Here is a 26,716-nt window from a genome sequence, read left to right as displayed (position 1 = left end):
GCAGTCCTATGTAACACCACAAATAACACAGTGATATCTCTGAGTACAGATAATGTATAGATGTGACCTGCAGTCCTATGTAACACCACAGATAACACAGTGATAACTCTCTGAGTACAGATAATGTATAGATGTGACCTGCAGTCCTATGTAACACCACAGATAACAGTGATATCTCTCTGAGTACATATAATGTATAGATGTGACCTGCAGTCCTATGTAACACCACAGATAACACAGTGATAACTCTCTGAGTACAGATAATGTAGTAGATGTGACCTGCAGTCCTATGTAACACCACAGATAACACAGTGATAACTCTCTGAGTACAGATAATGTATAGATGTGACCTGCAGTCCTATGTAATATATTTCTAACCCTGACAAGCAAGCGTCATATTCTGCTAAACTACATTCTAACGCCACTCGCTGTCTCCCTGATGAATCTACAGTCCATGCAATGTCATAATTATTCCAGGGAGTTAAAGGAGTACTCCGATGGTAACCTATTAGGGGGGAAATGAAGCATGAATCAAAGTTATATAACATTGTAATATACTCACGTTGTCCATGTCGGCTTCTTCCTGGTCTTCTCCTCGCTTTTCCATCTGGCCGGAAGCTGGGTCTTTTGATGACGCTCGACTGCGTCTTCCTCACGATCCGGCGCCATCTTTGCCCGGTGACTCATCGCTCCCATGGGTCACTGCGGGCTGTGCCGGCCTCCCAGCCCGGAGTCGGCTACTCCCCCAAAGTTAATTTATTCTGTGCATGCACAGTACTACGCAAATAGCGTAGGGCTAACGCTAGGCTCCTATCGCTGCCTATGTTAGCCCTACGTTACTTGTGTAGTGCTGCGCCTGCGCAGTACTACATTAGCCGCGTGCGAGGCTCGTACCCTGAGAGCTGACAGGGACGGGGAACAGAGCCGCGCTCGGCATTCTTGTGACACCGCTAGTGGGCACAGGGACCCCGCTAGCGGTGATGGTAACGGTCGCGGGAGGCATTCTTGTGACACCACTAGTGGGCACAGGGACCCCGCTAGTGGGGATGGTAGCGATCGCGGGAGGCATTCTTGTGACACCGCTAGTGGGCACAGGGACCCCGCTAGCGGTGATGGTAACGGTCGCGGGAGGCATTCTTGTGACACCACTAGTGGGCACAGGGACCCCGCTAGTGGGGATGGTAGCGATCGCAGGAGGCATTCTTGTGACACCACTAGTGGGCACAGGGACCCCGCTAGCGGTGATGGTAGCGATCGCGGGAGGCATTCTTGTGACACCGCTAGTGGGCACAGGGACCCCGCTAGCGGTGATGGTAACGGTCGCGGGAGGCATTCTTGTGACACCGCTAGTGGGCACAGGGACCCCGCTAGCGGTGATGGTAACGGTCGCGGGAGGCATTCTTGTGACACCACTAGTGGGCACAGGGCCTTCGGCTGTCCGGGCATGCTGGGAGTTGTAGTTTTGCAACAGCTGGAGGCACCCTGGTTGGGAAACACTGCGCTAGTGGGCACATAGATCCCGCTAGCGGTGATGGTAGCGATGGGAGGCATTCTTGTGACATGGGAGGCATTCTTGTGGCCGCAGCCTATCAGTACATGTGGTGAGGGTGGAGAGGGCTGATGAGCTGGGAGGGGGAGGATGGGAGGAGATAAACACAAGGGAAGGAGCTGTGGGCGTCACTTTATTATAATTTATTATCATTTCCTGGGGGGGGAGAGGAGGGGGAGAGAGCAGCAGCTAACAGGAAGCTGGCGCAGGGAGTCATGGGAAATGTAGTCTTTATGATATGGCTGCTTACTGCTACAGGTGGCAATTACAAGAGAATGTCTGGGCCAAATTTGACAAATGAGGTATCGTTGGAAAGGTCTTTGAAAGAGCTATCAGATTAGGTAAACTTTTTTTTAAGTACCAGCGCTCCGGAGGACTCCTTTAACAATATTTAGCTTATGTTTTTTTTTAAATTAGGAAGTACAAGCTCTCATGGAACGTTTACACCTGAAAGCAACATGGAGAGCTAGAAGAGGATTGTTTTCAAAAGGATCCTGAATGGCCGAGCCTGCAGGATATACCTCGGGACAACAATCCCAATCATCCCATAATAGGTAACACAAATTGGTGCAAGTGTTCTAATTGTAAAGTCATGAAGACCCGGGATGAAAGCTTCTGCTGCCAAGAAGAAGATGCACTAAATCAACAATTTGATAAAGGTCTGAAGTGCATCTTAGAACACGAAGAATTAGTTCATCTTAGACTCAATGAAAAAATACTAGAAATGATGGCAGAATTCGCTGGAAGAATTACAAGGAAAGAAATGTTAGCAAATCGCAACTGGTAAAAGAAATATAATTTTTTTGGGGGCTATGTTTATTATTTCTAATTATCTATCTATGTATTATTGAAGCTTTGTTGTTACGCCAAGCGCTCCGGGTCCCCGCTCCTCCCCGGAGCGCTCGCAACATCCTCGCTACGGCAGCGCCCCGGTCAGATCCACTGACCGGGTGCACTGCGATACCGCCTCCAGCCGGGATGCGATTCGCGATGCGGGTGGCGCCCGCTCGCGATGCGCACCCCGGCTTCCGTACCTGACTCGCTCTCCCTCGGTCCTGTCCCGGCGCGCGCGGCCCCGCTCCCTAGGGCGCGCGCGCGCCGGGTCTCTGCGATTTAAAGGGCCACTGCGCCACTGATTGGCGCAGTGGTTCCAATTAGTGTCTTCACCTGTGCACTCCCTATGTATACCTCACTTCCCCTGCACTCCCTCGCCGGATCTTGTTGCCCTTGTGCCTAGTGAAAGCGTTCCCTTGTGTGTTCCCAGCCTGTGTTCCAGACCTCCTGCCGTTGCCCCTGACTACGATCCTTGCTGCCTGCCCCGACCTTCTGCTACGTCCGACCTTGCTTTTGTCTACTCCCTTGTACCGCGCCTATCTTCAGCAGTCAGAGAGGTTGAGCCGTTGCTAGTGGATACGACCTGGTTACTAACGCCGCAGCAAGACCATCCCGCTTTGCGGCGGGCTCTGGTGAACACCAGTAGTAACTTAGAACCGGTCCACTAGCACGGTCCACGCCAATCCCTCTCTGGCACAGAGGATCCACCTCCTGCCAGCCGGCATCGTGACAGTAGATCCGGCCATGGATCCCGCTGAAGTACCTCTGCCAGTTGTCGCCGACCTCACCACGGTGGTCGCCCAGCAGTCACAACAGATAGCGCAACAAGGCCACCAGCTGTCTCAACTGACCGTGATGCTACAGCAGCTACTACCACAGCTTCAGCAATCATCTCCTCCGCCAGCTCCTGCACCTCCTCCGCAGCGAGTGGCCGCTTCAGGCCTACGACTATCCTTGCCGGATAAATTTGATGGGGACTCTAAGTTTTGCCGTGGCTTTCTTTCACAATGTTCCCTGCACTTGAAGATGATGTCGGACCAGTTTCCTACTGAAAGGTCTAAGGTGGCTTTCGTAGTCAGCCTTCTGTCTGGAAAAGCTCTGTCATGGGCCACACCGCTCTGGGACCGCAATGACCCCTCACTGCCTCTGTACACTCCTTCTTCTCGGAAATTCGTAGTGTCTTTGAGGAACCTGCCCGAGCCTCTTCTGCTGAGACTGCCCTGCTGAACCTGGTCCAGGGTAATTCTTCCGTTGGCGAGTACGCCATACAATTCCGTACTCTTGCTTCTGAACTATCCTGGAATAATGAGGCCCTCTGCGCGACCTTTAAAAAAGGCCTATCCAGCAACATTAAAGATGTTCTGGCCGCACGAGAAATTCCTGCTAATCTACATGAACTCATTCATCTTGCCACTCGCATTGACATGCGTTTTTCCGAAAGGCGTCAGGAGCTCCGCCAGGATATGGACTTTGTTCGCACGAGGCGTTTTTTCTCCCCGGCTCCTCTCTCCTCTGGTCCTCTGCAATCCGTTCCTGTGCCTCCCGCCGTGGAGGCTATGCAAGTTGACCGGTCTCGCCTGACACCTCAAGAGAGGACACGACGCCGCATGGAGAATCTCTGCCTGTACTGTGCCGGTACCAAACACTTCCTGAAGGATTGTCCTATCCGTCCTCCCCGCCTGGAAAGACGCACGCTGACTCCGCACAAAGGTGAGACAGTCCTTGATGTCAACTCTGCTTCTCCACGTCTTACTGTGCCTGTGCGGATATCTGCATCTACCTTCTCCTTCTCTACTATGGCCTTCTTGGATTCCGGATCTGCAGGAAACTTTATTTTGGCCTCTCTCATCAACAGGTTCAACATCCCGGTAACCAGTCTCGCCAGACCCCTCTACATCAATTGTGTTAACAATGAAAGATTGGACTGTACCATACGTTACCGCACGGAGCCCCTTCTAATGTGCATCGGACCTCATCATGAAAAAATTGAGTTTTTGGTCCTCCCCAATTGCACTTCCGAAATTCTCCTTGGACTACCGTGGCTTCAACGCCATTCCCCAACCCTGGATTGGTCCACAGGGGAGATCAAGAGCTGGGGTACCTCTTGTTTCAAGGACTGCCTTAAACCGGTTCCCAGTACTCCCTGCCGTGACCCTGTGGTTCCCCCTGTAACCGGTCTCCCTAAGGCCTATATGGACTATGCTGACGTATTTTGCAAGAAACAAGCTGAGACTCTACCTCCTCACAGGCCTTATGACTGTCCTATTGACCTCCTCCCGGGCACTACTCCACCCCGGGGCAGAATTTATCCTCTGTCCGCCCCAGAGACTCTTGCTATGTCCGAGTACATCCAGGAAAACTTAAAAAAGGGGTTTATCCGCAAATCCTCCTCTCCTGCCGGAGCTGGATTTTTCTTTGTGTCCAAAAAAGATGGCTCCCTACGTCCTTGCATTGACTACCGCGGACTTAATAAAATCACGGTAAAGAACCGCTACCCTCTACCTCTTATCTCTGAACTCTTTGATCGCCTCCAAGGTGCCCACATCTTTACCAAACTGGACTTAAGAGGTGCTTATAATCTCATCCGCATCAGGGAGGGGGACGAATGGAAAACGGCATTTAACACTAGAGATGGACACTTTGAGTATCTGGTCATGCCCTTTGGCCTCTGCAACGCCCCTGCCGTCTTCCAAGACTTTGTTAATGAAATTTTTCGTGATCTCTTATATTCCTGTGTTGTTGTGTATCTGGACGATATTCAGATTTTTTCTGCCAACCTAGAAGAACACCGCCAGCATGTCCGCATGGTTCTTCAGAGACTTCGAGACAATCAACTTTATGCCAAAATGGAGAAATGTCTGTTTGAATGTCAATCTCTTCCTTTCCTAGGATACTTGGTCTCTGGCCAGGGACTACAAATGGACCCAGACAAACTCTCTGCCGTTTTAGATTGGCCACGCCCCTCCGGACTCCGTGCTATCCAACGTTTTTTGGGGTTCGCCAATTATTACAGACAATTTATTCCACATTTTTCCACCATTGTGGCTCCTATCGTGGCTTTAACCAAGAAGAATGCCAATCCTAAGTCATGGCCTCCTCAAGCGGAAGACGCCTTTAAACGGCTCAAGTCTGCCTTTTCTTCTGCTCCCGTGCTCTCCAGACCTGACCCATCTAAACCCTTCCTATTAGAGGTTGATGCCTCCTCAGTAGGAGCTGGAGCGGTTCTTCTACAAAAAAATTCTTCTGGGCATGCTGTTACTTGTGGGTTTTTTTCTAGGACCTTCTCTCCGGCGGAGAGGAACTACTCCATCGGGGATCGAGAGCTACTGGCCATTAAATTAGCACTTGAGGAATGGAGGCATCTGCTGGAGGGATCAAAATTTCCAGTTATTATTTACACCGATCACAAGAATCTCTCCTATCTCCAGTCTGCCCAACGGCTGAACCCTCGCCAGGCCAGGTGGTCTCTGTTCTTTGCCCGGTTTAATTTTGAAATTCACTTTCGCCCTGCCGATAAGAACATTAGGGCCGATGCTCTCTCTCGTTCCTCGGATGCCTCGGAAGTAGAGCTCTCTCCGCAACACATCATTCCTCCTGACTGCCTGATCTCCACTTCTCCAGCCTCCATCAGGCAAACTCCTCCAGGGAAGACCTTCGTCTCTCCACGCCAACGCCTCGGAATCCTCAAATGGGGTCACTCCTCCCATCTCGCAGGCCATGCGGGCATCAAGAAATCCTTGCAACTCATCTCTCGTTTCTATTGGTGGCCGACTCTGGAAACGGATGTTGTTGATTTTGTGCGGGCCTGCACTGTCTGTGCCCGGGATAAGACTCCTCGCCAGAAGCCTGCTGGTCTTCTTCATCCTCTGCCTGTCCCCGAACAGCCTTGGTCTCTGATTGGTATGGACTTTATTACAGACTTACCCCCATCCCGTGGCAACACTGTTGTTTGGGTGGTCGTTGATCGATTTTCCAAGATAGCACATTTTATTCCTCTTCCTGGTCTTCCTTCAGCGCCTCAGTTGGCAAAACAATTTTTTGTACACATTTTTCGTCTTCACGGGTTGCCCACGCAGATCGTCTCGGATAGAGGCGTCCAATTCGTGTCAAAATTCTGGAGGGCTCTCTGTAAACAACTCAAGATTAAATTAAACTTTTCTTCTGCTTATCATCCTCAATCCAATGGGCAAGTAGAAAGAATTAACCAGGTCCTGGGTGATTATTTACGGCATTTTGTTTCCTCCCGCCAGGATGACTGGGCAGATCTTCTTCCATGGGCCGAATTCTCGTACAACTTCAGAGTCTCTGAACCTTCTTCCAAATCCCCATTTTTCGTGGTGTACGGCCGTCACCCTCTTCCCCCCCTCCCTACTCCCTTGCCCTCTGGTTTGCCCGCTGTGGATGAAATAACTCGTGATCTTTCCACCATATGGAAAGAGACCCAAAATTCTCTCTTACAGGCTTCATCACGCATGAAGAAGTTTGCTGATAAGAAAAGAAGAGCTCCCCCCATTTTTTCTCCCGGAGACAAGGTATGGCTCTCCGCTAAATATGTCCGCTTCCGTGTTCCCAGCTACAAATTGGGACCATGCTATCTTGGTCCTTTCAAAATCTTGTGCCAAATTAATCCTGTCTCTTACAAACTTCTTCTTCCTCCTTCTCTTCGTATTCCTAATGCCTTTCATGTCTCTCTTCTTAAACCACTCATCATCAACCGTTTCTCTCCCAAACTTATTTCTCCTACTCCTGTCTCCGGTTCTTCAGACATCTTCACCGTAAAGGAGATACTGGCCTCCAAAAAGGTCAGAGGAAAAACTTTCTTTTTAGTGGACTGGGAGGGCTGTGGTCCTGAAGAGAGATCCTGGGAACCTGAGGACAATATCCTAGATAAAAGTCTGGTCCTCAGGTTCTCAGGCTCTAAGAAGAGGGGGAGACCCAAGGGGGGGGGGGTACTGTTACGCCAAGCGCTCCGGGTCCCCGCTCCTCCCCGGAGCGCTCGCAACATCCTCGCTACGGCAGCGCCCCGGTCAGATCCACTGACCGGGTGCGCTGCGATACCGCCTCCAGCCGGGATGCGATTCGCGATGCGGGTGGCGCCCGCTCGCGATGCGCACCCCGGCTTCCGTACCTGACTCGCTCTCCCTCGGTCCTGTCCCGGCGCGCGCGGCCCCGCTCCCTAGGGCGTGCGCGCGCCGGGTCTCTGCGATTTAAAGGGCCACTGCGCCACTGATTGGCGCAGTGGTTCCAATTAGTGTCTTCACCTGTGCACTCCCTATGTATACCTCACTTCCCCTGCACTCCCTCGCCGGATCTTGTTGCCCTTGTGCCTAGTGAAAGCGTTCCCTTGTGTGTTCCTAGCCTGTGTTCCAGACCTCCTGCCGTTGCCCCTGACTACGATCCTTGCTGCCTGCCCCGACCTTCTGCTACGTCCGACCTTGCTTTTGTCTACTCCCTTGTACCGCGCCTATCTTCAGCAGTCAGAGAGGTTGAGCCGTTGCTAGTGGATACGACCTGGTTACTACCGCCGCAGCAAGACCATCCCGCTTTGCGGCGGGCTCTGGTGAACACCAGTAGTAACTTAGAACCGGTCCACTAGCACGGTCCACGCCAATCCCTCTCTGGCACAGAGGATCCACCTCCTGCCAGCCGGCATCGTGACATTTGTTTTGATTAAAAAATGTAGTAAACTATGTATATAACTGTATTGTAACTAATCTTTATTTCTTGTAAGTTTTATAAAAAAACATTTTTAAGGGTCATAAGAAAAGCGGCATACCGTTCCTTCTCATGTTTTGCACACGGTGTTCTTGGACCACGGAGAAGAAAACCCAATACCGTCTTGTGTGGTAAAATACATCAGAAAAGAGTTTCCTGACCCGGACGGATTTTATACAGGTTTTCGATATGCGGGGGAATATGCAGCCTGTGACATGGCGTCCGACGTCTGATTCAAATTTTCGTTGTTAGACACAATATTTATTTACTAATAATAAATGTTCTAAGTTATTTTGTTTACATTGTTATTTAATTCCTTTCAATGTTATTTATGTTACTATATTTATTATATAAATGAAAGTTATTTATGGTTATTTATCTTCACTGATGTATTGTTTCAAATTATTTACATTTTTTTAGTGCAGGAAATACTGGATTCATTCAGTGGGTGTTCTTACATACATCGTACCAGCATCTTGTATATTTAGGTGGTACGAAGTATGTAGTACCACCCACTGAATGAATCCAGTGATCACTCAACTTACAATGTACTCAACATACAATAGTTTCATCCAACAATGTTTTCTGGACCATTGTAACTTGAAACCAGACTCAAAATAAAATACTAAGGACCAGTTTTTCAAAACCAGCGTGCCTCCATCTGTTGCAAAACTACAACAACCAGCATGTCTGTACAGCCTTTGGCTATCCGGGACTGCTAGGAGTTGTAGTTTTTAAACAGCACACTGGTTGTGAAATAATTCTATGGACAGTCCAGATCTGTAACACTTGTCAATGGCTTGAAGAACCGACCAAATATAATGGGCATTTCACAGTTAAAGGGGTTGTCCGCTGTCCTGCCTTTCGGAGCTCCGCTCACAGCGTCCGGAAGTTCAATACTACAAATGCTGTGTACGGGCTTCCGTGTTCGCGGCCGCCGGGCGTGACGTCACACCCGGCCCCTCGTGAAGTCTAGCCAGCCCCCTCTACCAAAGTCTATGGGAAGGGGGCATGACAGCAGTCGCGCCCCCTTCCCATAGACTTTCATTGAGGGGGCGGGTGAGACGTCACGCCCGGCGGCCGCGAACACGGAAGCCCGAACACAGCGTTCAGAGTAATGAACTTCCGGACGCTGTGAGCGGAGCTCCGAAAGGCAGGGCAGCGCACAACCCCTTTAAAACACCTGTATTAGGCTGTGTTCAAATATGTTCGGCATCCGGAATATGTGAATTCAGCCAAAATCTTGCCATCAGTTGTATGGCATCTGGCGTCCATTGTTTATGGGCAACGGACAGGGGAACCCAGCAAGCTGCGTTCCCCTGTCAGGTCCCCTCCAGCCTTTCCAACCATCCGGCGTAAAATTATAGACGCTAGATGATTGTGAACTGTCCCATTCAAATGAATGGGATGAGTTCTAGCAGCAGTTTCCTTCCGGTGCACGACGGAGGGAAACAGTGCCGGACGGCTGCACTATGTCAACGAGCCCTAACTGAGGCGTATGCAGTGACTGTTGTCTGGTATCACCCCCTACAGTACAGAGTGGTATTACATGTTCTGTACTCTTTACCTGTATTACTGAAGTGTATGCACTGACTGTTGTCTGGTAGCTCCCCCTACAGTACAGGGAGGTATTACATGTTCTGTACTCTTTACCTGTATTACTGAAGTGTATGCACTGACTGTTGTCTGGTAGCACCCCCTACAGTACAGGAGGTATTACATGTTCTGTACTCTACTTGTATTACTGAAGTGTATGCACTGACTGTTGTCTGGTAGCGCCCCCTACAGTACAGGGAGGTATTACATATTCTGTACTCTACCTGTATTACTGAAGTGTATGCACTGACTGTTGTCTGGTAGCGCCCCCTACATTACAGGGAGGTATTACATGTTCTATACTCTTTACCTGTATTACTGAAGTGTATGCACTGACTGTTGTCTGGTAGCGCCCCCTACAGTACAGGGAGGTATTACATGTTCTGTACTCTTTACCTGTATTACTGAAGTGTATGCACTGACTGGTGTCTGGTAGCGCCCCCTACAGTACAGGGAGGTATAACATGTTGTGTACTCTTTACCTGTACCAGGGAATTGAATGTGTAAATATATATTATAAACCAGTGTTTCCAAGTGTGCCTCTAGCTGTTGCAAACCTAAAACCCCAAGCATGCCCAATAGTAGTGTTTCAACAGCTGTAGGCACCCTGTTTGTGGAACGCTAGTATACACACATTAGTGTTTCCAAGGGTGAATCCACCTGTTGAAAAACTACAATAATTAATCTACTAGTAAAAAAAAAAGAAGAAAATCACACTTTTGAGTTTTAAACATAAAAAAATGTATTTATTTTTTTTACAACTAGAAATATAAACCTTCAACATTACAAAATATATTTAACACTGTAATATCTGGAACAAAGATAATAATAAGTCAAAGATATTTTATATATAAAACAAAACTGTATCTAAAATCTAGAACGGTGCCTAGAAATCATTTCTTTCTTTTCTGGTTTAGCAACTGGTGCAATATTTGATGGTAAGGAGGATCTTTTATCAGTCTATTCTAATGGAAGGTTCCCAGAAGGTTCCCAGCTGCAGCATCAAAAACTTTTTTCATTATTGTGGAAATAAAATCCTGTTTTGTGGGCTCATAGATAGAACGGAGGAACCATTCCTTTCTAGCTTTTGGTAAGCGACGTTGTATCGCGGAGTGCCAACCGGTCCACTACTTTCACTTTGCTTCTTTACCACCGCTTGTGATCTGTTCACAGTAAAATTATGATCCAGAGCTGCAAGCTGTGTCCTTGCTATCATTCCATTCGCACTGAAATGAAGCCTTTTTGGTCTGTACTTAGTCAGTGCGCTGTGGAATACTTCCAAGTCTCCAGTATGACAAAAATAGCTTATTTGGCGTAGGTCCTTTTGTAGCCTATTGTCTTTTATCATTTTTTTTTAGAGCCTCAAACTTGCACCTTCTTCGTCCAGCCATTTTTTTGGGTCTCTACCTCTTCATCCAGAACAGCATGCTTACAACTGGTGTATTGTGAATTGTCATCCTCCCATGTATGGATGTCTCTCACATGATTCAGAACCGAATTCAACCGTGCCAATAGTTCGTCTGGATTTTTCTTGCATGTATTTCCGCTCCACCAAATATGATTTTTAATTGGGGAAATCCACTCTGTTAAATCTTTACATTGTTTGCGTTTACTGGCTGCAAGTAATGTTTTCCCAATAGATTTCACCAGGTGCCACACATCAAATTCATGTTTTATATCCGAGTATTCCTCCCGTAGCATTTTGCGGATAGCAACATGACGATCCATACAAATCATGAATATTTTGACATCATTTGATAATAAATAATCAAGAGCATTTCTACAAGCAATTTTCTCTAGTCCAACAGAGGACACCCCGGAGCCAATTTGTTGAATGTCAAATGATAAAATGTTATTTGTTTCTACATCCATCAATGTATAAATGCAATATTTCGCATTGTGCCCAGGAGAGTCACACTGGCCATCTCCTGCAACACAGATTGATCATTTGGAAACTTTTTTTTAACTCTTCTTGTTGATGGTTTATCCACACATTATCAATAGAAGGAAATATATATCGGTTCTGTATGCGATAATATGTAGACTCATTGCCATATTGCCACTTGTGATTATTGCTGTAGCAATCTGGATGTTACCTAAAGGCTTTTTCTGCAGGCGCGGCTGGCTCTGCCATAGTCGCCTATAATGATTTTTTTGCATTCCACATATACAGTTACATAAGAACCCATTTGTTTTTTTATAATTCTTTCTATACTTGCTGAACAATTTGCATAGGCAGGACAAGGAAGCATTTTAATTAGATTGTCCAAGCAGCTTTCATATATTAGAAATTTTCTTTCTTCAGATGGATGTTTTTGTACATTTAGATCAGTCTCTGTCACTGACCATCTCCTCTTCTTCATCATCATCGGATGAACACAGTGAGTACCCTTCATCACTGCTTGAAGGACTCTCTTCCCTGGACACATGAAAAGTAGAGTCTTCCTCATCTTCAACCGTTGTGATAGAGGAAAAAATTGGTTCTTCTTCTTCTTTCTTCTATTATGGTTGGCAATGTAATTTTTTTTTTCTCACCATGGGTTGAGTAGATTGAATGGGCCGAATTGGTGATATTGTCAATTCTGTCAGTAAAGTTGTTTGTAAATTCGGAGGATCTGTTGCTTTATGCGTTTCAGGAGCATTACTAGAACAGGCCAAAGATCCTTTTCCTGTTGGTATCATTTTTTGTGGTGTAGATGTATAAATCTTGGGTCCACGGACTGGTACAGAAGTCACTGGTCCAAAAACAAATTGTGGCCTACTTTTGGATTGTATTAACCTTTTTTCTGTCCATTAGTCGGGAACACTGAATTTTTCTTGATGTTGTTTTAGGGGTTACTTGAATGCCTTCATTAAATGTTGCCCAGAAACGGTCAAAGTTTGTAGCTGAATCTGTGGTACTGAAACGAGTGGCTGCTTGTTCAGGTTGGGTTGGATTTATATGTGGTACCACTTGATTGCAGGTTGGACACATTTCTCCAGGATTAAATTGACTAGATGATGCACCGTCCTCATCTAATCTTTTCCTCTTGCTCGATGGTGCAGCATGCCTTGTAAAAATACTTGGTACAGCTGTTGGTAACAGTCTCCTCTTTCCGGTTTTAGGATTCCGAATGTAACATGATGTTGAAAAATGCAAGGAGCAGAGACGATATGCACTGGTTTTTGATTGGAATATAGTATCCACTAATTTGTCGATATTTCCAAAATCTTGCCCGGTGGCTAGCAGCCATAACTTTATGCGAACTTTATGCGATCCTCTTCTCCTTCTCTGCACCGTGGAGTACATCCCGTAACAATACAGGCAGGCATTCTCTATGGGAAATAGGCAAATTAGAATTATATCTTTATAACTGTTTGCAAAAAACAACTTGTATCAGTCAACATTATAGACATTATCAATTGTATGTGAAACATTACATTAGATATCCTGTACTGATCCTGAGTTATATCCTGTATTATACTCCAGAGCTGTACTCACTATTCTGCTGGTGAGGTCACTGTGTACATACATTACATTACTTATCCTGTACTGATCCTGAGTTATATCCTGTATTATACTCCAGAGCTGTACTCACTATTCTGCTGGTGAGGTCACTGTGTACATACATTACATTACTTATCCTGTACTGATCCTGAGTTATATCCTGTATTATACTCCAGAGCTGTACTTACTATTCTGCTGGTGAGGTCACTGTGTACATACATTACATTACTTATCCTGTACTGATCCTGAGTTATATCCTGTATTATACTCCAGAGCTGTACTCACTATTCTGCTGGTGAGGTCACTGTGTACATACATTACATTAGATATCCTGTACTGATCCTGAGTTATATCCTGTATTATACTTCAGAGCTGTACTCACTATTCTGCTGGTGAGGTCACTGTGTACATACATTACATTACTTATCCTGTACTGATCCTGAGTTATATCCTGTATTTTACTTCAGCGTACCTGTCTGATCAATGTTCTATGTTGCTCAATACCTTATCCTGATAAAGTACATTTACTTTTTATGTGTATACAACCTACATTTCTCTGAGAATTAGCTTTTTTTTCTGATATAACTTAATTTTGCCCAACAGAAGCAGGGGGGGGGGGGCGGGTCTCTCACTGTTATAACAACTCCCCCTCCTCCCCCTCCCTTACTCTCCTCAGTCACCATGTGCCTACAGCTGTGTTTCTAACCATGGTGCATCCAGATCTTGCAAAACTACAACTCCCAGCATGTCAGAAGGCTAACCGCGCATGCTGGGAGCTGTATTTTTGCAGAAAATGGAGGCACTGCAGACCTGTCAATCATGAGGCAAGTCCATGACATAGGTGCTGATGCAGGGACACAGCCAGGCTGGAATGTATCCTAGGAGGCAGGGGGCAGGTTTTGGACTGGAATGCTGAATTTTTTTAATGACAGCAATTACACAAGCATTTGATTTAGCATGCTTTACAACATCTCATACGTTTTTACATCTGACAGTGCCCATTCCAGAGCTGTACTCACTATTCTGCTGGTGAGTTCACTGTGTACATTTATTATTTTTAGGTAAGGCTGGGTTCACATATCATTGTTGGACATCACCGTTTCCCTCTAGCGTGCACTGGAGAGAAACCGTTCCAATAACTTATCCAATACGTCAGATATAAACCCAGCATAATGATCCGGACTTATTAATCTCAAAACGGACTTGTGACTTATCACAGATAAATTTATACCAAGAGGGAGAAATAATTAATCATCACATGAACTATTTTTGATCACACAAGAGAAAAAAAATTGTCCGTATTGTTTTCTGTCACTCCTGCTGTATCACCAACTAAAGCTGGGTTCACATATGTCCGGAATAGGGGAACTCAGCCTAAATCTCAACACAATTGATGCCAGAACAGGTGACAACTTGTCATCATTTGTGTGGCATCCGGCATCCATTGATCAGAAAGCTGCGTTCCCATGTCCAGTGCCCTCCGGCGTGTCCAACCATCCTGCTTAAAAATTGAGACGCCAGATGATTGTGAACTGTCTAAGGGTTCAATCACATATATCAGGTGTCAGGAGGGAAAGTAATGCTAGAACTGATCCCATTATTTTATATGGGACTGTTCACAATCATCCGGCATCTCAATTTTGACGCCAGATAGTTGTACACGCCTGAGGACACTGGACATGGGAACACAGCTTGCTGCATTCCCCTGTTCATTGCCCAGAATCAATGTATACCGGATGCCACACAGATGATGACAAGTTGTCATCAGTTGTGGTATAAGTTGTGTCGAGATTGCCGGACATATGTGAACCCAGCCTTATTGTGTGTTCTGAAATGGTTTAGACTTGTTTTTCCTAAATTATGATAGTCCAATAAAAAGGTATTACAAGATACTGCTACATGATTGTGAATTTTGCATCACTGAACTAATAGGGCAACTCAAATATAGTTTATATATATATTTAGTATTTGTATGCAAACCAACCTGTATAGATCTGTGGTCGTCAAGAACCAAACAGCAAAATCCAAGTCAATATTAACCTGAAAAAATAGAATAATAAATATAAATATATATGTACATGTTTTTATCTGCCTCTCTGTTTCTCTCGGTATTTATTAAAAAAATTAATTATAGGTTTTTGAAAACTTACCTGAATAAATCAGGTGTTGATCTTTCTCTAAATCCAACACAGGAAAATTCTTTTTCAAAGATACTATGAAATATAATATAATAAAATAATAATAATACACAATTTACAACACTGATATGATAAGTTACTAGACATTGTAAATATGGGTTAAGTTAGGAATTTTAATTTCCCTGGTTTTGTAGCATACATTTGTCTCAGAGTTTGTCTCAGTTGCTGTTTTTAGACTAGTCATCGCAACGTTTGCTTTATAAGGGTTTTCACATGGATCATACCAAGTCATGGTTACAATTGATATAATGCAGTGGTCATGAATTTATCATGTGAGACTTTATCATGTCAGTTAGTCGCACCTTTTGGCGCTACTTTGGCAACATATGCGCAAATCTAAACCAGCACTGGCTTGGCTTACAGAACTGTGGGTGGACCGCATTTATAAACTCATTCGGGGACATTTATCATCGTTGCTTTGATAAGCGAGTTCTGTAGTCATTTTTTTCTTGCTTTTGCTTATGTATGACATTTATCATACTATCACAGGGGGTTGATAAGCAAAAACCAATTAATGACTACAGAAAACCACTTTGAATCTTTAAAAAAAAAAGTGCTATATATATATATATATATATATATATATATATATATATATACACACACACAAAACAAAAGGGAAGAAGCCGCACAACTCAGAGATGCCAGATGCAAGCCGGTACAGGCTTTTTGGTACGGATATCCAAAAATGAGAAATCCAGCAGCACACCAATATAGTCTTACTATGGGTGAATAAACTTCACAAACAGTTTTTCACTATATTGGTGTGCTGCTGGATTTCTCATTTTTGGATATATATATATATATATATATATATATATCTATATATATATATATTCATGTGTGTGTGTTTAATACATTATTTTTAACACTGTTTTTTCTCCATAAATGTACTTATTGAAATTTTTTTTTGTTACTTCTTATTTCAGATGCGTGTATCCTGTGGACTCCTTCGGTGGACTACTTTTGAAGACCGGCGTTTTTCTTTGCTTGATGTTAATAAAATGGTTAACGAGGGCTTGCGGGGGGAGTGTTTTTTTGTAATAATTTTTTTTTTTTTAAACCTGTTGTTTTTTTAAATGTTACTTTACAGGCTTTGTAGGGGAAGCTGTCTTATAGACGGAGTCCATTACTAAGCCGGGGCTTAGCGTTAGGCACAAAAACAGCTAGCGCTAACCCCCAATTATTACCCCGGCACCCAACGCCACAGGGGTGCCGGGAAGAGCCGGTACCAACAGGCCCGTAGCGTCAAAATTTGCGCTCCTGGGACTAGGCGATAACATGCTGGCGTTATTTAGGCTAGTTTTTGTTTTTGTTTGTTTTTGTTATTACCCTGGTACCCAACGCCACAGGGGTGCTGGGAAGAGCCGGTACCAACAGGCCCGGAGCATCAAAAATGGCGCTCCTGGGCCTAGGCAGTAACAGGCTGGCGTTATTTAGGCTGGGGAGGGCCAGTAACAATGGTCCTCGCCCACCCTGGTAACGTCAGGCTGTTACTGTTTGGTTGGTATTTGGCTAAGAATAAAAATAGGGGGGACCCTATGTGTTTTTTTTTATATTTAATTATTTTTATTTTTTTTAAACGCATAGGGTCCCCCTATTTTTATTCTCAGCCAAATACCAACCAAACAGTAACAGCCTGACGTTACCAGGGTGGGCGAGGACCATTGTTACTGGCCCTCCCCAGCCTAAATAACGCCAGCCTGTTACTGCCTAGGCCCAGGAGCGCCATTTTTGATGCTCCGGGCCTGTTGGTACCGGCTCTTCCCAGCACCCCTGTGGCGTTGGGTACCAGGGTAATAATTGGGGGTTAGCGCTAGCTGTTTTTGTGGCTAACGCTAAGCCTGGGTTAGTAATGGACTCCGTCTATAAGACAGCTTCCACTGCAAAGCTGTAAAGTAAAGTAAGAAAAAAACACAACAGGTTTAAAAAATTTATTACAAAAAAACACTCCCCCCCACAAGCCCTCGTTAACCATTTTATTAAAATCTAACAAAGATAAATGCTGTTCATCGAAGTAGTCCACCGCATCCGAACAAGTCCACAGGATACACAGATCTGAAATGAGAAGAAAATAAAAACCATGAAAAATGGGTTAGTAAAATGGTGGAGTAAATTTAGTCAATTTTTTAAGGTAGTTCCGACTTTTTATTGCGCAGTTGCGACTGTCACAGTTAATAAATAGCGGACTAAAGTAAATTCCTTTTGAAAAAAATACTACGTAAGCAAGTTGGAATTTTTAACTAGACCCTAATTCATCATTCTTTGACAAGTCGAGATAAGAAAGTAGTCTGTAATGTTTCTTGCCATAAATTATCATTAGGTCAGCAGAGTCTTCACTAGACATCCAGACATTAAAGGGTGTAGCCTTGTAGGTCAGGTTGTTTTTACACTATTTATTTTTGATTTTAAAAAAGCATACATGAACAAACAGATGTAGGCACCCTGTACAGAAAATAATAATGTCTATTATATATAGTATATTATTGTGTGCGTATATATATATATATTCTTCTAGGTATACCTGCCATTATATATTTCCTAATACTGCGCCTAAGGCTGTTTCACAACTACAACTCCCAGCATTCGGTGATAGACAAAAGCTGTGATGTCATGCATGAAGTTGTAATTTCAAACAGCTGGAGGCACACGGTTTTGAAAACACTCATGTCATGGATATATACTATGTTTTATATCTATGCCCAGAGTGTTTTACTTAAAGTGTGTCTCCAGCTGTTTCACAATAAAAAAAATTCTGCATTGGCTAAACTATTGGCTATCCCTGAATGCTGGGAGTTGTAGTTGGGAAACATCATTAGGCGTCCTATTAGGAAATATATAATGGCAATAATATATAGGAAAATACATATACATACAAACACACATATATACAAACACACATGCATATATACATATATATATATATATATATATATATATATATATGTGTGTGTATTCTACTATATATTCCTGCCATGATACATTTCCTAATATTTCCCAACTACAATTCCCAGCATGCCATGATTGCCATTAGCTGTCAGGCCATGCTGAGAATTGTAGTTGTGAAACAGCTGGAGGCCCCCTATTAGATAACACTCATGCCAGATGTATATATAGTATATCATTACATACAAATATATCCAAATATATATATATATATGTATGTATGTATGTAATGATATACTATATATACATCTGGCATGAGTGTTATCTAATAGGGGGCCTCCAGCTGTTTCACAACTACAATTCTCAGCATGGCCTGACAGCTAATGGCAATCATGGCATGCTGGGAGTTGTAGTTGGCAAACTACAAGAAGAATCTTTGTAAATATTTTAATTGATGCCAGATCCCAAACAAAACTATTTCCGGCCGTAATTTGTAAAGTTTGTAAAGTAATATAAGACCTCAGATCAGACTTACCCATCCGGAGGATCAGCGCAGCAATGAGTGCGCGCGCTGCCTCCGGACAGGGTAAAGGGGGCGTGTGGGGTTGCGCGCGAAGCCAGTGGAGTTGGCCAATGCGCGCAGCCCCAGCTATCAGCGTGCTCGCTCTCTGTTTGATTGACAGGCGGGAGCGAGCACCGCAGTGACTGAATTTCGACTCATTGCCAGGATTAAATGAGTCGAAATTCTGTAGTGATGTCACTGCCGAATGCATTCGGCCACTAGGAGGGCGACCCCTAGTGGCCGAATTTAAAAGTGATTTTAAACTGGTTTAAAATCACTTTTTTAAATTAAAGTATATTAGAGATATGTTGTAGTACTTAAGTACTACAACATATAAAACATTTTTTTCATGACAGTGCCCATTTAAGTGATATTTCATAGTATCACTGCTCCCCTCCCCCGGGACTATATAGATGGCTGCTTACTGTCTGGCCCCTAAGGATAGAATTGGCAGTGCTGTGCGCCACTTAACCCTAGCTAGACTGGTTGTTCTTATCCCAGTGAGTAAAGGGACAATAAGCAGCTATCTGTATAGTATGTGGCCCCAAAAAAGTTAAGTGGCAATGCATCACCACCATTTAACTCCTTCATGGCTGACTGGGCAGGAGGTATATAATGTATAGCCATGGGTCCAGCTCCGGAGCAGGAGACGCATCAAATCTGACATATCTTCTGCTCTTGTGCAGGAAACATCTTTCAGAGCAGGGACTCCTGTCATTAAAGTGATAAGATTTGGAGGGGAGGGGGAGGCCGCTGCCAGTCTATGAAGCCCAGTCAGGAGTTCAGCACGATTCATAGCCCCTAGGTCCTACCTGCTATCAGCATCTGGGACTCATTGCTAATGCCGGACATCACCAATGCCAAAAATCTATTTCCGGTAGCTCAGTGGAGCTGATAAGGACACCCACAGTGAAATAGCGGGGTCCTGGTCAGCTGAGAGAACGGGTGGAGGTCCCTAACCTCACTCCACGCTGTCTGAACGACGCTCCAATCCTGCAGGCAGCCTCAGCATCACAGCATTGATCAGTGTATGTAATCTATAGATTCCATGTAATAGTCTGCTACAGGGACTAAAAAACTGGGAATAAGGTAAAAAGAACATTAACTTAATGTGAATAAGCCCCTCCCCTAATAAACGATTGAATCTTCCCCATTTACCAATTTGTTTTAAAATAAAATAATGTAAACAAAAATAAACCTAAACATATGTGTAACCGCACGGTCAATGGCGTGAACGTAAAAAAATACAACTTCATGGTCCAAAAGAAAAGTCTTAAAAAGCGATCAAAGAGTCTCATCAAAACTAAAGTGGTTCCAATAAAAATTACAGATGACGGCGCAAAAAATGACTTTCATACATCCCCGTATACGGAATAATAAGAGAGTTATAGGGGACAAGGTAGGACAATCTGATACAGACTCATTATTGTACAAAAAGTAAGAATTGTTTTATATTTTAAAAGTATTAAAATAAAACCTATATAAATCATTTATCATTGTAATCGTTTGGACCTACAGAATAAAGGGAATTATTACCGTAATGTGCACTGCGTCCAAACAGAAGAACCCAGATTAAAAAAATTACTTTCACCCAACAATTCATATTTTTTTGGCCCTTGTTGTAGATTTTGCAGTAAAATGAGTGATGTCATTACAAAGTACAAATCCGGGATGAAAAAAACAACAAGAACAAGAACAAGAAGCCTCATATGGGTTTGTAAGGAGGAATTTGCAATCATTATGGCTATTAGAAGGGAAAAAAATTTAAAAAGAGAAATCACTGTGTCCTTAAGGGGTTAAAACTCAAAACTACCGAGTCCTGAAGGGGTTAATAGTTCAAAAACCCATCTGACAGCCTCCACATGTGACCACACACATACCTCCACTTGCAGAGCTGTACAGGAGCCACTTAAAGGACCTGCATGATGTCACAGTCATGTGATCAGTCACATTGAGGAGGAGGAGTCACATGATCAGGGGCTGCAGCTCTAGGCTCCTCTGCTCAGTGTATGCAGGACTCTGCTGTCACATGACCATTATCACAGGTCCTTCACTCACAATCTCTTCTATCCTGCACTGCTGAGCTCCGCCCACTCCTGTCACATGATCCTCCCCACAGGTCCTTCAGCCACATTCACATCTCTACTGCTAAACTTCGCCCCAAAATGTACTGGTCACATGATTGTGACATCATCACAGGTCCTACACCTCCAGCATGTAACAGATACAGAGAAGGTCCTGGTGGGGCAGTCACTGCTGTTGTATTATGTGTGGAGATCTCTCAGAGCAGCAGCCCCGATCATGTGACTCCTCCTCCTCCATGTGACTGATCACATGACGGTGACATCATCGCAGGTCCTGTAAGCACACGGCTCCTCTACAGATACAGGTATGTGTGTGCGGTCACCATCAGATCAGGATTATTGGGGATGTTTATTATTAACCCTTAAGGACATGATGTATATTTACATTCTGTGCCCCATATGGGACTTTGAGGTGAGCTCAGGAGCTAGAAGCAGCCAGGACTCACCACTAATGACGCTTATCACCATTAACCCTTTAGATTCCATGATCAAAGTCGATTGCAGGATCTAATATTAGTAAAATGCAGTTGTTGGGGGGCGGAGTCTAGATCAGCTGAGATGACGGCCGGAGGGCCCCTTACCGTGCTCTGTGCTCAGATCGGTGCTCTAAGTATACAGACACCTCCACAGCCTGTATAAGCCGAGCACCGATAACACTGATCACTATGGCAGAGCGTTATTCAGGGTTTGTAATAGAAGCCCCTCCCCTAATAAGTTTATATCCCATTTCTGTAATAAAATAATGTAGGTGGGCGTGGCTTAGACATGGCGCTGTGCGGTTGTTTTTCTAGGGAGCGCCGTGCCGACCAGCGGTTGTTTGCCTGATTTCCTGCCTATACTGCCCCCAGGGGATGTCTGGATGGTGAAGGTATCAGGTCACTTACCCGCCCATCCTGTCACCTGGTCAGTCTCTTTTCTCCGGGTATCAGCCACTGCTTCCATACAGGACTATGTAAGCATCAGGTTTTTTAAGTTTCTCCCGCGCCCCTATTATTACTTAAGACAGTGTTTCCAAACCAGCGCGCCTCCAGCTGTTGTGAAACTACAACTCCCAGCATGCCCTGACAGCCAAATGCTGTAACAGCTGGAGGCACCCTGCTTGGGAAACACTGACTCCGGTGGTGGCCCAGACCCTGCGTGTGTAACGGTATATGATGCTCGGCCTCTGCTGCAGGTAATAGCAGGTTCTTCCGGGGGGACATATCACAAATCACATAAAATCCTGATGTAATTGTGATGTATATTGTGCCCCCTTGTGGACACATTTCACTATTCTTCATTGGACAATGTCATATTGAATCCCTCTATTCTTCTCCCTGCTCTGATGAAGACGTTCTGAATACACCGCAGCCTCAGAGATTAGGAGAAATGGATTCACAACGTCTTCAGCAGAGCAGGGAGAGCGACCTCAGAAGACCTGGAGGACCAGAGCGCCACCACTGGACGGGAGAGGGGAGTGCGCTCTAGTCTCTTATTTTACAGCCCTCGGACAATGGATTTTGTTTTATAGAGAAATCTGAAAACTCCAATAATGTCTCCTCAGATGTTTCCCCAGATTATCTCCAGGAAATGGATTTTATTTCTCCATAGAATCTGGTGCGGTTTATCATCGTCTCCTCTTCTTCCCTTCAGGTTTCTCCAATCCAGGATCCTCTGCTGATATCTTCTATATAAGAGAATTCTCCTGGATGACCCATCAACCATGGAGAGAGACAGGAACAAGATGGCCGACAGGATCATAAATCTCACCCTACAGATACTCTTCCGGCTTACTGGAGAGGTGAGGGATTCTGGGAGTGATGTCACATGACCTCATTCTTATCTATGTAATAACAGATGGATATGACTGGAGAGGTGAGGGATTCTGGGAGTGATGTCACATGACCTCATTCTTATCTATGTAATAACAGATGGATATGACTGGAGAGGTGAGGGATTCTGGGAGTGATGTCACATGACCTCATTCTTATCTATGGAATAACAGATGGATATGACTGGAGAGGTGAGGGATTCTGGGAGTGATGTCACATGACCTCATTCTTATCTATGTAATAACAGATGGATATGACTGGAGAGGTGAGGGATTCTGGGAGTGATGTCACATGACCTCATTCTTATCTATGTAATAACAGATATGACTGGAGAGGTGAGGGATTCTGGGAGTGATGTCACATGACCTCATTCTTATCTATGTAATAACAGATTGATATGACTGGAGAGGTGAGGGATGCTGGGAGTGATGTCACATGACCTCATTCTTATCTATGTAATAACAGATGGATATGACTGGAGAGGTGAGGGATTCTGGGAGTGATGTCACATGACCTCATTCTTATCGATGTAATAACAGAGGGATATGACTGGAGAGGTGAGGGATTCTGGGAGTGATGCCACATGACCTCATTCTTATCTATGTAATAACAGATGGATATGACTGGAGAGGTGAGGGATTCTGGGAGTGATGTCACATGACCTCATTTTTATCTATGTAATAACAGATGGATATGACTGGAGAGGTGAGGGATTCTGGGAGTGATGTCACATGACCTCATTCTTATCTATGTAATTACAGATGGATATGACTGGAGAGGTGAGAGATTCTGGGAGTGATGTCACATGACCTCATTCTTATCTATGTAATAACAGATGGATATGACTGGAGAGGTGAGGGATTCTGGGAGTGATGTCACATGACCTCATTCTTATCTATGTAATAACAGATGGATATGACCGGAGAGGTGAGGGATTCTGGGAGTGATGTCACATGACCTCATTCTTATCTATGTAATAACAGATGGATATGACTGGAGAGGTGAGGGATTCTGGGAGTGATGTCACATGACCTCATTCTTATCTATGTAATAACAGATGGATATGACTGGAGAGGTGAGGGATTCTGGGAGTGATGTCACATGACCTCATTCTTATCTATGTAATAACAGATGGATATGACTGGAGAGGTGAGGGATTCTGGGAGTGATGTCACATGACCTCATTCTTATCTATGTAATAACAGATGGATATGACTGGAGAGGTGAGGGATTCTGGGAATTTATGTAGTGATATTAATGTGTCTCTCCATACACAGGATTACACAGTAGTGAAGAAGTCCTCTAGTGGGCGCTGTCGGGCCCCTGTGTGTGAAGGATGGGGAAGAACCCTGAGCCCAATCCCGGGGCCCCCACCTCACTCCCTGATACATGAGGAAATGGATGAACAGAAGATCCTAGAACTCATCAACAAGATGATGGAGCTGCTGACTGGAGAGGTGACCCTGCTGGGACATTATACAGTAATGGAGGGGTCTGGTGATGACTGGAGAGGTGACACTGCTGGGAATGCTGGGACATTATACAGTAATGGAGGGGTCTGGTGATGACTGGAGAGGTGACACTGCTGGGAATGCTGTGACATTATACAGTAATGGAGGGGTCTGGTGATGGCTGGAGAGGTGACCCTGCTGGGACATTATATAGTAATGGAGGGGTCTGGTGATGACTGGAGAGGTGACACTGCTGGGACATTATACAGTAATGGAGGGGTCTGGTGATGACTGGAGAGGTGACACTGCTGGGACATTATACAGTAATGGAGGGGTCTGGAGATGACTGGAGAGGTGACCCTGCTGGGAATGCTGGGACATTATACAGTAATGGAGGGGTCTGGTGATGACTGGAGAGGTGACACTGCTGGGAATGCTAGGACATTATACAGTAATGGAGGGGTCTGGTGATGACTGGAGAGGTGACCCTGCTGGGACATTATACAGTAATGGAGGGGTCTGGTGATGATTAGAGAGGTGACACTGCTGGGACATTATACAGTAATGGAGGGGTCTGGTGATGACTGGAAAGGTGACACTGCTGGGACATTATATAGTAATGGAGGGGTCTGGTGATGACTGGAGAGGTGACCCTGCTGGGACATTATACAGTAATGGAGGGGTCTGGTGATGACTGGAGAGGTGACACTGCTGGAACATTATACAGTAATGGAGGGGTCTGGTGATGACTGGAGAGGTGACACTGCTGGGAATGCTGGGACATTATACAGTAATGGAGGGGTCTGGTGATGACTGGAGAGGTGACACTGCTGGGACATTATACAGTAATGGAGGGGTCTGGTGATGACTGGAGAGGTGACACTGCTGGGAATGCTGGGACATTATACAGTAATGGAGGGGTCTGGTGGTGACTGGAGAGGTGACCCTGCTGGGACATTATACAGTAATGGAGGGGTCTGGTGATGACTGGAGAGGTGACACTGCTGGGACATTATACAGTAATGGAGGGGTCTGGTGATGACTGGAGAGGTGACACTGCTGGGACATTATACAGTAATGGAGGGGTCTGGTGATGACTGGAGAGGTGACACTGCTGGAACATTATACAGTAATGGAGGGGTCTGGTGATGACTGGAGAGGTGACACTGCTGGGACATTATACAGTAATGGAGGGGTCTGGTGATGACTGGAGAGGTGACACTGCTGGGAATGCTGGGACATTATACAGTAATGGAGGGGTCTGGTGATGACTGGAGAGGTGACACTGCTGGGACATTATACAGTAATGGAGGGGTCTGGTGATGACTGGAGAGGTGACACTGCTGGGACATTATACAGTAATGGAGGGGTCTGGTGATGACTGGAGAGGTGACACTGCTGGGACATTATACAGTAATGGAGGGGTCTGGTGATGACTGGAGAGGTGACACTGCTGGGAATGCTGGGACATTATACAGTAACACCACTGGAGGGGTCGGGGTGATGACTGTATCATTATGTGTCAGGTTCCTATAAGGTGTCAGGACGTGGCGGTCTATTTCTCCATGGAGGAGTGGGAGTATGTAGAAGGACACAAGGATCAGTACAAGGATCAGGTCATGATGGAGGATCAGCAGCCCCTCACATCACCAGGTAATAGACATGACTATATACACACGTCCTCTCATTATTTGTATGTAAAGAATGAATTCAGTCTCTGTATGTGTTCCCTACAGTCAGATCCAGTAAGAGAACAGCACCAGAGAGGTGTCCCCGTCCTCTTCTTCCACAGGATGATCAGGTAGATGGAGATATTCCCTCTGATCTGTAGAAGGGCTGTGAAGCTCTTGTGGTCAGTCCCCTCACCCTCCATGACTCCTCATCTCCTGCTCATCTATAACATCCCACGTGACTTCTCCTACTGTCTAATGACGTTTACTATATTTCTTCCACATCTTATGAATCAGGGTGAAGATCTGAACAATATTAATGCTCCAGAGACAGATGTGAGCGGGGATGAGCAGTATAGGGAGGACATTCCAACAGGGAAAGATCTGAACAATATTAAGGCTACAGATATGAAGGAAGAAGAGACAGATGTGAGCTGTGATGAGCAGTATAAGGAGGACATTCTGACAGGAAAAGATCTGAACAATATTAATGCTACAGATATGAAGGAAGAAGAAGAGACAGATGTGAGTGGTAATGAGCAGTATAAGGAGGACATTTCAACAGGAAAAGATTTGAACAATATTAAGGCTACAGATATGAAGGAAGAAGAGACAGATGTGAGCTGTGATGAGCAGTATAAGGAGGACATTCTGACAGGAAAAGATCTGAACAATATTAATGCTACAGATATGAAGGAAGAAGAGACAGATGTGAGCGGTGATGAGCAGTATAAGGATGACATTCCTACAGGGAAAGATCTGAACAAGATTAATGCTACAGATAGGGAGGAAGAAGAAGAGACAGATGTGAGTGGTGATGAGCAGTATAAGGAGGACATTCCTACAGGTAACCGCCCAGGTGAGTAGTAACAA

At 44.9% G+C, this 26,716-nt stretch overlaps 2 protein-coding genes across 2 annotated transcripts in view; one reads left to right on the top strand and one right to left on the bottom strand.

Moving 5' to 3' along the window:
- LOC130298217 (oocyte zinc finger protein XlCOF22-like) overlaps window positions 1–26,716 on the bottom strand; it is a 300,794-nt gene that overhangs the window by 216,704 nt on the left and 57,374 nt on the right. The gene's annotated exons all lie outside the window — the stretch shown is intronic.
- The window catches only part of LOC130298226 (oocyte zinc finger protein XlCOF7.1-like), an 82,462-nt gene continuing 78,046 nt past the window's right edge, over window positions 22,301–26,716 (top strand). The window contains exons 1-5 of the mRNA XM_056551144.1: window positions 22,301–22,691; window positions 24,000–24,179; window positions 25,700–25,826; window positions 25,910–25,974; window positions 26,141–26,702. Of these exons, the coding sequence (XP_056407119.1) occupies window positions 22,614–22,691; window positions 24,000–24,179; window positions 25,700–25,826; window positions 25,910–25,974; window positions 26,141–26,702 (1,012 nt within the window). The 5' untranslated portion in view covers window positions 22,301–22,613. The remainder of the gene's footprint in view (window positions 22,692–23,999; window positions 24,180–25,699; window positions 25,827–25,909; window positions 25,975–26,140; window positions 26,703–26,716) is intronic.

The sequence above is a fragment of the Hyla sarda genome, assembly GCF_029499605.1.
Source record: "Hyla sarda isolate aHylSar1 chromosome 1 unlocalized genomic scaffold, aHylSar1.hap1 SUPER_1_unloc_5, whole genome shotgun sequence".
NCBI classification, from domain to species: domain Eukaryota; kingdom Metazoa; phylum Chordata; class Amphibia; order Anura; family Hylidae; genus Hyla; species Hyla sarda.
Note: the sequence above shows the minus strand (reverse complement) of the source record. Positions and strands in the feature narration are given on the sequence as shown.